The 12,201-nt window shown below is 30.9% G+C and overlaps 1 protein-coding gene across 7 annotated transcripts in view; it reads right to left on the bottom strand.

Annotated features, from left to right (window-relative positions):
- Positions 1–12,201, bottom strand: part of LOC143253189 (uncharacterized) — a 41,517-nt gene that overhangs the window by 15,848 nt on the left and 13,468 nt on the right. For 5 of the 7 annotated variants that reach the window (XM_076506620.1, XM_076506621.1, XM_076506615.1 and 2 more), the window contains 3 exons: positions 11,256–11,385; positions 3,445–3,491; positions 211–980 (listed from right to left, as the gene is read on the bottom strand). In XM_076506620.1, coding sequence (XP_076362735.1) covers positions 211–980; positions 3,445–3,491; positions 11,256–11,385 — 947 coding nt within the window. Of the gene's footprint in view, positions 1–210; positions 981–3,444; positions 3,492–11,255; positions 11,386–11,860; positions 11,969–12,201 lie in introns of all 7 variants that reach the window. The other 2 variants (XM_076506616.1, XM_076506617.1) reach the window with 1 other exon arrangement.

The following is a 12,201-nucleotide window of genomic DNA, read 5'->3' as shown; positions in this document are numbered from 1 at the left end:
AAGTCTATTCAGATTTATAATTAGATTAAAAAACCACTAAAAAATACATACACTTGAATAAAATAGTGATATTTAGCAACACACAAATACTGTTATACTGTAAGTATGGTAATTAATTTATCTTCAAGACAGATATTTATAACAATTTAATAGTGTGTCAAGAAGATCAAAAATGCAAGTAAAATTAATTTTTTTTTATTATTACCTCACCTTTCTTCTTTGGCTTTTGTATCCAATGAGGACTGCCACACAGTACTGGAGCTTTCAAAACTAATAGGCACAGGGGTCCTTACACCTTGGTAGGAATTGACATTCAACTTCAAAGTTTTGGATTCATTTGGCACTTTCCTAGGTATATTAGATACAGGGAAATGATTTTCAAGTTGAGCAACATTACTATGACTTAAATGTGACTCATTATTTTTGTTATTTTTTACACAAGGTGATGCACAAGAACCACTGGTGTCTTTTGGAAAGCAGGTGGAAAATCTTGGGGTTGTTAGTTTTTTTTCTGGGAGTACATTACCTGAATGAAATGGAAATTGCAACTTTGTATTAGTCCCTTCTAATAGTGAATATTCATTAATATTGTATGTATCACTTAAATCTAGCAGATTTTCTTGACTTTCCTCTTTCTGATTATATAAAGTGCGTGTTTTGGGTTTGGGGATTAAGCAAGACAAAGCAGATAAATCAGCTAAAAAACTAGATTTATAACTGCCACTGACAGACAGATTATGATCATCCTGACCAGAAAAGGTGCTTGAGGTAATACCATCATCAACATTTCTTGGAAAGTGAAGAGAAGCATGTCCTTTCTTTGAGTAATGAAATGCTGGTTTAGGCACATGTGATGAAGCTACTGTGTCATTCTCTTTCAAGAAAGATGATTTGTCCAAATTTTTATTGATTTCTTTTCCTGTATTATAGATGGTTTCTAACTCAGCTTGATAATCATTCTTCTGTGATGTGGCTGGTTTCTGGACAAATAAAATATTCTTTGATGAACATAACATTATATTTAGAGACAATGAGGGACCTGTTGGTCCATCTCAACTGTCCTATCCTCTAAGCCACACTAAAACTATTAAATAAATAATATTAAAAAAAATTAAAGCCAGCCCTTATCATTTATATATTTATAAAGTTTTCTTTTAAAACTCACTCCAATTTACTGATGCCACAACATCTGAAGACAAACCATTCCATAGGCCAAACACCAAATTTGAAAAAGAAAATTGTCTTAGATGCAGACGACTTGTACCTTGCCTAAATCTATACTTGCATCACCTAGTTCTATAATTCTCTATATCGCCACTTAAAAGAAAATACAAATCTACCTTAGAAAGTTATATTTAAACCACACTTTGTGTTTTATTTAGATTAAATAAAAAACTGTCCCTCAAAAGATGCAGTTGATGAGACTTGGCTTTACACTTTCTAATTAGATGACAAATAAATCTTATCTTCTGTACAATTTATTAGGTTTTAATGGCACACTCTGAAAAATTCTGAATAAGAATTTGTTTTATGCATTCAGATTTAATAATAAACACATATATTATTTGTTTCAATCTTTGAAATCTATGCTATTTTTGTCTTTCTTGCCTACTAACTTTTCTTTGCAAAAACTGAGGTTCAAGAACATTGCAGTAATTTACATTTTCTGATATTCCCAGTTCAATTTGTGAAGAAAATGAGATGTTAGCTGTGATCACACCAGCTCAGAGTTTAACTCATAAATCATCTAAGACTGTAAAATTTTCTTTTGGTTAGTTACTTTGTGCGAATGTTTTACTCACATTAAAAATGGAACTTTATCCTCAACTCTGATTTAATAAAAAAAAAATATTTTCAAGAATTATTTGAAAAGATGGAGTTTCCACACTACACATAGTTTGCTTTCAACACAAAAACAATTTTGATAATTGTTTTGCATAATGATATTGGTATTTTAGTGTATTTGTGTAAAAATGTATTTAAACTTGTTAGCTTTTATGTGATGAAATAATGACCAATTTTTTGTTTTGCTTATTGTCATTTAGTTTCCTGTTTTTAGTGTGATTCTGACAGCTTTAAAAATTTAAGTGTTCACTTGCATAGATATACAAGAATGACAAGTAATACAAAAATAACAAAAAAATTACTGTAAATGTTTGAGCCATGTCATGTTTTAATTATTAAGGATAAAACTCAAAATACTCTTGCATCTGGTAAATGGAATATTATGCTATAATTTTGTTTTTCTCACAACAAAACCATTTGTCAGATATAAAAAAACTATTTAGCATAGATAGTGTTATTAATTAATTAATTAATTAATTCTGTGTTTGATGTTGAGAATATCAAACACAGTGTTTACAATCCATAACATTGGGATTTTAGAGATTTCTAGAAGGCCTAAGTGAAGAATTTACAAAAAATGGCTATATGAGCTGAAACAGAAAAAAAGTAAAGTCATGCAAAAGAGAAGACAGGTCAGAGAAAAGTTAAACGTAACATTCACTGTCATTGGAGTGAAAGGCCTAATGGATGAAATGTTACAATGATATTAACAATATTGAATGAGATAAGGAGAATAAGTTGTATCACCAAAGGGTGTTCCAAGTATTTGGATTTTGACAAAAAGCAGATGATTATTTGGAAGCATGTAAAAGTAGACAATTATTGGCAGTACAAAATACAATTGTGGTTACTCATACAAGTGTAAGTGAATTATATAGACATTATTATGATGTATATATATATATTAATTAAAAAAAATAGTTCAGCTTGTCAACTGAATTCTAAAGCAATTTAATTTGCCTGGGTGAAATTTTTTTTGAAGTGATGAAAACTATATAGTGGTTAAGACACAGTTTCAATATCCACAGTGTAAAGACATTTGGAAAAAAAAGTTTAACTTGTTTTGAATATAAGTGTGTGTGTGTGTTGTTGTTTTTTTAAACAAGTGTGTGCTTTTCATTTATTATCAAAATCAACACCACAAAGTCATAGACACCTACTGTAGAAAAATGCTTAGTCCAAAACACAAATATTATTTACTTTATCATGTAAAATTTATAAAGTTTATGACATTTTAAAATTAGTGATGCATTCAATTAAAGTATGTTTCAACAGGCAAACATACAAACTATGTAGAAGAAGATAAAGTAATACATTTTTATACTTCAAGCACAACATTGTGAAATCTATCTAGCATTTCCATGAAACTAATATTATTAACTGCAAACTTCTCTTTTTAGTCATGCTCTGCACACTAATGTAGACGTGATGTAAAATTTTTGCTTATATACTATCCAATTACAACTTACAAATATGAATGGATACATTGTCAAATATTGTGAAATATGAAAAATAAATAACATTGATATGTTTTTTCTTACTTTAGAATACTATTTGCTTTATGTGCATTACAAATTTGTAGCATTTTTTTCTACTTACAACAAATATATTTGTTGATTTGGAGGTGGGGCCAGACTTTGGTGGAGCTGAAAAAAATTAAACAGCATAAAATCTCTGTTCAGCAATTAAAAAAAAAAAGAAGAGTAAATATCAAAAAAATATCTATAAGCTGAAGAATATTACTAATCTCAAATTCAAAATACACATTAAAAACAGTCAGTTATAACAATAAATAAGCTATTTTAATGAAGCTCTAATAAATAATACTCGTTAAGATTGGAAATAACACTAGTGAATTTTTGTTTCCATACACAGGTGAAAATTTTGATTATTATTATGAAATATATTCAGAGCAATTTACAAATAAGCATGTAATGCAAAGGTTTATGCATCTGCTTTACAGAAATATAATTTAGTAGAATGTTTTAATAATATGTACTTTGCCTATTTTTAATTACTTTTCTGGAGCAAAAATACACACTGAGCTATCTACACTCTGTCCTCCAAGGAGAAACTTATGAAGTTATTTACAGAGCATGTTAATACTGAAATTTATTTACCAAAGTACATCCTAGTGAATTACTGAATTTAGATTAAAGAAATTTGCTTTTTAATTTTATTACTGATGCTATTGAAACTCTTCTGTAGCATTTTACTTATGAATAAAATATTTTTGAGTAAATAAGATATATGAAACAAGCTAGGAAATTGAGAGGTTTTGATATCACCCCTCTCACCTAAAATAATAAAAAAAAAGTGTAGGGATAAATAGCCCATGAGCCCAGAAAAGGTGAGAAAGATTTCCTTGCTATAATCACTTTTTTTCACTTGCATTCCAATCAATATCATAGATATACAGATCATTAGCTATTAAACATGATAAAAAGTTCTTACTTAAAGCTATCTTAAAATGTTTCCAAGTTCAATATATTGGTTATTTTTGTTTACTTTGAAATCCTTGAGTTACCAACACTTTTGAGTAATGACAAAATATTAGAGCATAAAATAAAATTTGTGGTATAATGAAACATTAGTTACTTAAGAACTTCTTTTCTCCTTTCATTATACTGGCCTTTGCACTCTTGTTTCACTACTTAATGAATATTGTAACATGATTGCTTTTATTTAAACAATAGTAAAGGTTGACTAATTAGCACCTCTTTAGTTCTAAGGATTACAAAATGTATATATCATGCATAAACATAATAATTTTTCTTTAAGCTTAGAACACAGCAGAATACTCACAGTTTGTCAAATCTTTACAAAACAGTATTCTTAATAAAATATACATATGAAATTGCAACCTACTAATCAATTTCAAGAAAAAAAAAGCCAAAAAAAAGTGTAACACAAAGATATAGGCTTTCAAAGTTTACTAATTTTCTGTCTAATATCTTTGGCAAACATCAAATTTCCACCTGAACCATTCATAAAATCACAATATTATTGAGAATAAAATCAATTAATATTTGTTCAAAGAAGACTTATTAATTTATCATGTTTTGTAATGAATTTTGTTTATCATAAACCCTCTGAACTCAAATAAATCAAAATGTCCAAGTCAATCTTATGGGATTATTTTATTAAACTACTTTATGTATCAATAAACCTGGCATTAAACTAGAGTAAATAAATAGTGATAATAATATAGAAGCTTGAATTTCTTAATTAAAAAGGGAAATATTTTAATAAATTCACAATCTTCTGAGAACTTGTGTGTCTGGACCATCTCAAACCAGTACCTGACCCAACTAGGAACCAACATCAGTAGGATGGTAGGAAAGAGGAATATCTCAGCTGAATGGGTAAACTGCAATATATATATATGGTGGAGTGTTACTACCAACACCTGGCAGCATACTGAAATAGTACATCACATCTGCAGCAGGAAAGGCATCATGTCATTAAAACAAGCAAAATGCCACTGCCCTACTCTCAAATGAGTAGTGTTGTGCTTCATTCAAGAAGACTGGCCTCCATGGTCAATCACTTCAATGAATAGAAACTGGGAAGCAACAAGACTCCCATACCCCACTAAAAAAGGGTAAGAAAATGCTTTGGAGTCCAAAGGATTGCAACACCAGAGACATTTGAATGATGCCCTATTTCAAAAAGCAGAACTATTACACTGACAGAGTCAATCACCCAACACTCAGTTTCATCTGAAATTATATATCAGGTCTGCTGTAGAAATAATCACAATGCCATAAATCATCAGAGGTAGGCAGTAATCCCTGTTTGTTTTACTCATGTAAGTCTGTAAACAAATTATCTTGGACAACCATATTTACAAAGCAACAGACCAGAAAATATAACTATAAACTGTCCTATAGAACACCTTATCTCTATGGCATGTCTAATATGATTTGTAGTGTTTTATTAAGTTTCCTGTAATACTTGGTACATTAATGCAAAAACAATAAATAGATGGAATCATTCCATCAAAACCTAGCAGCATATGGTCTGCAGCAGGAAGAGTCTCACTGTGATACCTATATTTTAAGATTAAGTATGTCTGATCAGGCACCACTTACCACAAAGTGGGATCCAAGAAATATGTAGTAAAAGGCTCCTGTAAAGAAAATTAAAAACAAATGAAATAGTTCATACACCTTTCTGATGTCCATCCAGGGAAGATGGAAAAGATCAGCCAAGGACAAGGTAAGGTGACAGATCTGATGCAGAAAAAACAAGAAAAAGATGACAACATTCACAAAAAGGAAAGAATATGGCAGGGAAAGTGACTGGTGAATTCAATCCGTAAAGGGAATGGAAGAAAAGTCACAGGAAAAAAGTAGGATTCCAATGAAGAAATAAACAGACTTGGAAACACAGAAGGACATAGTGTATGCCACATACCATTGTAGACCCCTGATCAGGCAAACGAGTTGGTCAGGATCAGAATGGTTTTAAAAGTGGGAGATGGAGGAAGGGGATAAGAAGTGGAATCAGGATTACTCTCCTGAGCAGTAAAGTCTTGCAAATAATGGAAGAGTCAAAAACTATGTGACAAAACATAGTGAATCCTGATTGCAAACACTTCAGAGAGACAATATGCCAACAATATCAGGAACAGGAATGGTAAAGAAAAGTAATATAACAAACATGAGGACAAAGGTTTAAACAGAGGACGAGCAAGAGCATGAAGGACAACAATGATGTTCCAAACGTAGAGAAAAGTAGGGCTGGGATTACAAGGTCTGGAAAATTAGTGAAATAACTTAGACAGTACATGGAATTGAAACATAGAAGCAAATCTAGTAAACTGAAAAGTGGAAAACAAACTTGCCCTGTAACCATCAAAAAGGAAACTGACAGTTTCCAGTTATAAAGCCAAGTGAAAATGAATGGAAATAAAAGAATAGTAGGAAGGGAGGATGAAAACTTAGATATATAGGCAAACAGTGTTAAGTATATCACCCACACTGGCAAACTGTCAAAGGGGAAGGACAAATATGACAGGAAACCAAGGAACCCAAATGTCTTGAAAAGTCCTAACATTCAGCAGGAGACCAGACAAAGCCACACATAACAATGGAGCATGTGTATGGACAACTGACACACACCACAATATATCTAATGAAGGAGTGTGGAAGACAAAAGTAGAGTAAGTAGAGATAACACCAAATACCATCACAGAAATGGAAACCATGTTACAGTTATGCAATATGGTGTTACCAGCAGAATTCAATATGGAGTGGTCTACACTACTGGTAGAACACAAAGAGGAAGACAAATAGGAGAATATGTATAGAGGTAACTGTTTGTATAAACCTGACAGAGCATCCACTGCTCCTGCCAACAGATGAGTAACAGGAGACCAAAACAGGAAAGGATATGTATGATGATAAGAGCCACAAGCTTCAAATTGGGAACACTTTCAAAACTCCCAAAAATTATAGGATCCAGAAACTACCTTTTCAGGAAAGGAAAAACTGATCCCTGACCAAATTCAGAGCACCCACAATAAGATATGCCAGCAAAGTGATATGATGGCAGAGGACCCAATACAGAAGATCCAAAATTTGAAAATAAAGGTCTCTCAACCAAGTACCTTATGCTAAGTAACACAGGACACTACCAGAGAAGTTTCAGAGTGGATCATCATCACCATCTGGTTAAGAAGAGCCAGTCACAAGGTACTGTCTGATGAATGGCAAAAAATTCTAACAGATGGATATGGAGAATAAATTTGAAAATAGTTCCCCACTACATAATTTCCATTCTATCAAGAAATGCTCCTCAAACAGAAAGATGAAACTTTGGACTAGGAAGAGGAAACTTCTACAGTAATATTGTTCCAATCTAACTAGAAGTTAAGCTTGGGCTTTAAGTGAGAGGAAAGGATAAGACACATTTAAAAGAAATCCCAAAAATGTACCACTGGTTGATCAAAACCAACTGGAAATGGCACATATGGGTACAACCAAGAAAATGAGGGCTCAAAATAGATAAAACCTCATGTGCAAAAGGAAAGGGAGATAAAGAGATGTTACATACAAGACATTCCATACCTCTGAAATAAGGGGGAGAAGTCTTGTTCTGATAGAGAAATGAGGTGACTTCCCCTACATCAGTTGTAGTTTTGACCTCTTGAAACTGCAAGGGCATAGTTCATGTAGTCGAAAATTCAACAAAATATAGAAAAGGCTAAGTAGCTAATGAAAAAAATAATGAAACTCTCCACTAAAAAAAACAAAACTGAAAACAACAATAACTGAAATTAGAAAAAAACACATGAAAATAAAATCATGTGAATATAAAAGCTAAATTGCAAGAAAAAAAAAACTAGCCTGCACAGTAAGACTGTCAATCAAGAAGTAATATCAAGTGCAAGATTAGAGTGGGGCTAGTTACAACAGAGTAGTGCACTCCTATTAGGGGAGGATTGCTGCACTATCATTTACATTTGATACACAGAAGGAAGTAGGATACTAACACTAGAAGAAAATGACTTTATAATAATGAAATATCTTTTATTAAGCAAATTCAAACATTTTTCTTTACAGCTTCTTTAGGAGAATTATATACACCAATATATATGCAAAAACAGCTCGTTTGGGTTGAGAAAATATTTTACATAGAAGAGCAAACAATGTTTCGACCTTCTTCGGTCATCGTCAGGTTAAATATTTTCTCAACCCAAATGAGCCGTTTTTGCATATATATTTCTCCACAAGTGGGTTTTCTCGACATCACTGATTATATACACCAATATGTATTAAAAAATTAAAGAAAGAAGTGGGGACTTACAAGGCTAGTGGTAAGAAAAATATTAGTAGTTCAGAAAGCTTTTTTGATAGGAGGCTAGGTATTATATCAAAAATAAAGATACAAGGTAAAATATGTATTGGCCTATAACCTTCATCTTTGCTGCAATTTCTGCACAATCAGCTGTAATTTCACATATATTTCTGACCCACACTTTTTTTTTAAATAAAGATCTCAAAGCTTATTCCTTTCATACTTTATATACAAAAATATTAACTGAGTTTACAACTAATTTCATTCATACTTATACATAAAAATATTATTTTTGCATTATGATAGGTTTTATCGTTAATTTTTTATCACTCTTTAGATCTTAGATTTTGAACGAGTTTCCACTATATTAAGCTGAATTTTTAAAAGTTCTATCTCCTCTATAATAAATTTGTGTTCTAATAAACTTTACCTGTTACATGTAAATTAACTACTACATCTTCATATAAAGATACACAAAACAATGAATAATCCAAAGAAAAGCAAATATACAAGTCATGACTCTGAAATAAAGTGACTGTCACTGCAGCCCAGACAATAAAACAACTGACCAGTTTTTAGCTTATGATGATTACTGTTGAATGAAAAACATTAACCAGATGGTTGTTGTGTGGTCAATATATCCACAATAACACTTTAACCCTCAATGAAATAAGCATTTGAAAAGATAGAAGGGAGGAGCATTATTTGTTAATAAATGTGTAAGCTAAGACAGCACATTTGAAAATTTTGTTGCAAATAAATGAAAATGTTGATGTTCTTAAAATAGTTGCTTTTTCTTTTTCTACTTTTGTCAGCATGGGTGGCACATTTGCCAGTACCTTTTAAAGTGGTCAAAAACATTAGTTTCAAACTATAAAATGTACATTATTGTTTTCCCATGTTACAGAGAAAGCACAAAGACTCAAAATTTCATTTTTGAATTTGATCAGCAAAATCTGCCACATTGCATGTTGACCACCAAAATGTTTAAAAACATACAAATGCCCTTGAAATTATCTTATACATAATCTTGTGCATATTTTGATGTAGAAATGTTTCTCTAAATAGATTATGTCACAAAATTAAACATTAAAAATCAAAATGTAAACTAAATAAACACATTTTTCTTAAAATGTTTACCCTCACATAACTGATAATAATTTTCCAATTAGAAACCTCACTTTTTATAACTGACTCAATATACGAACATAATATTAGACAAAGGTTCCATTTCACTCATGAACATCTTTTAAGTTTCATCATGATTAAATATTTGCAGCAACAATTACCTATGCTTGACACAAACTGGTGTTGTACTTTACCTTCTTTGATATCCTACTATCTACTTATATATAGGAGTTTTGAAGGTTTGGTAATAAACCAGAGAGTAATAAATCTTTTTTCTTAGTTTGCTTAAGACATTACTTTTATTTATGAAAGTGTTTGGATGTTTAATTTTATGTGTTTGAAATCTATAAAATTTTTTTTCAATGAGAAAACCTCAAACACAGTTAGTTTTAGTTAGTATTCCACTGTGATATGGTTTAAATAAAAACATCATTACCATTACTGGTTATAGCACTACATGTTTTCATTATTTGATTATCACTTTGATTTACACAAGAGCAATGGGGGATTACTGATTATTTTCAAAAATAAACTGAACAGTTACCTTAACCTTTTAGTTGTCTAAATATTGGTGATTTAACAAATAGAAAACATTCACAGCACTTTTCACACTAAAATACATAAATAGCAACTATTATGTAGTGGAAACACTGATAATATGTACTAAAAGTCTCATAGAAAGACACACAATCTGTTAATCATGTTGTCTGTTGACCACCAATTCACAGGTAATATGCTTATCTATCAGCCATATCAGCAATATTGGCAGCTTTTTAACACCATACAAGAGCAACTTAACGTTAGTATTCATTTTTTTTTAACCCAACAGAAATATCGGGGCATCAAGTGTATGGAAAACATCAAAACTGTAAAAATGTATCTCAGAAAATTCAATGTGTCATAGATTTTTAATACTTTGATATCTGAAATTTGATAGGTTGTGATAAAATAAAGAATGGTATGAAGTTCTACCTGCTGCCCAATGAGTGCACAGAATTCTAATGCCACGAGGAAGTTTTTTATTTACATAAAACAGTAAGTTAACAAACCTACCACAATCATTGTCAATATAATCTGTATTCTGAGCTGATTGTCAATAAACAGAACATGCTTTCTGAGATCAATATATATTTCTTGATCAGCAGAGACTGCTCGACATTTAAAGTTCTATGTAGCATATGGTAAAAAATAACCTGCAGTTGCAGGCTGCAAATGTCACACTTGTTAAGTATCATAACTGTGATTAAACCTGTTGTCAGAGAAGCATGATGATAAAATCTCACTCATCAACATGAATTACTCATTGTGAACTTTATTCATCTCTGAAACACACACACAAAAAATTACTTAATACCAATCAGGCAATTATTGCTATCACAATAAGCATGATGAACATGAATTTAAAATCCTCAAAACACCTATGAAAGGAACCTACTCTTAAGCCAGAAATAAAATAGATCCCCAAATATTTTACTTACGAGGTCTAGGAGGAGCCTCTTTTCTTTTCAGTTGGTCAGTTTTTGATTTAATAATTGTTGGCCTTCTCAAACTGTTTACCTGCTCTTCATTATTGTGTGTGCTGCTATTCTGTGAATCAAGTTTATATTCCTACAAACACACACACACAAAAAAAACTTGTTATAGCATATACTATTTAATGAACACTTATAATTCAAGAAAAACATCCCTAAAATACAAATGTCTTCTTTTTTGTAACAACTTCTGAGAAAAATGTTCCACAAAATCTTTAGAAGCAATTTTCAGTTATAGCATAAAATAGCTCTGTAACATTGGAAAAACACATGAAGAATACAAAATACAATAACACAATTATTCTATATAGTTAACATTTTGAAAATAAGTCCTTTTCTAAATGTGGTGTGTATTTCACTGCTATAATAATACAAAAAACACAAATATGAAAAAAAAATTGTCTATTATTCATAGTATTAAAAATAAACATGAATAAAAATGGTATGATTTTGCATGCACTTTCTACTTTCATACTCTGTACTGCACATGGAGTGATAACTAACAAACTTTATCTTTCATATTTAAGTGTGTCATCTGAGAATAAACTCACCTCATTTGATTTTTCTAATCTGATATAGAAATGTTTAAAAATCTTTCTTAGGTTCTTCATTTTCTTCACTGAAGATGTTCATTGTAATCAAAGTGTGGATTTTCATGACTGATCAAATTAAAACAGTTCCATGATTTCATTAAATTTTCACAAATGATATAGTTTGATAAGTTTCTCATCACCAACTTGAATTCCCCCTTTTTTCCTTGTAAAACTGATTTAAATATACCTGGTGATATAAGTGATGAACTTTACATTTTACTATAAAATAAACATGAAGACATAATATATGAGACAATGATAGAATTGTTTACATGGCTACTCTAGCTTAGTGTTAAATT

The sequence above is a fragment of the Tachypleus tridentatus genome, chromosome 6, assembly GCF_004210375.1.
Source record: "Tachypleus tridentatus isolate NWPU-2018 chromosome 6, ASM421037v1, whole genome shotgun sequence".
Taxonomy (NCBI): domain Eukaryota; kingdom Metazoa; phylum Arthropoda; class Merostomata; order Xiphosura; family Limulidae; genus Tachypleus; species Tachypleus tridentatus.
This window is presented reverse-complemented; position numbering and strand designations above follow the sequence as displayed.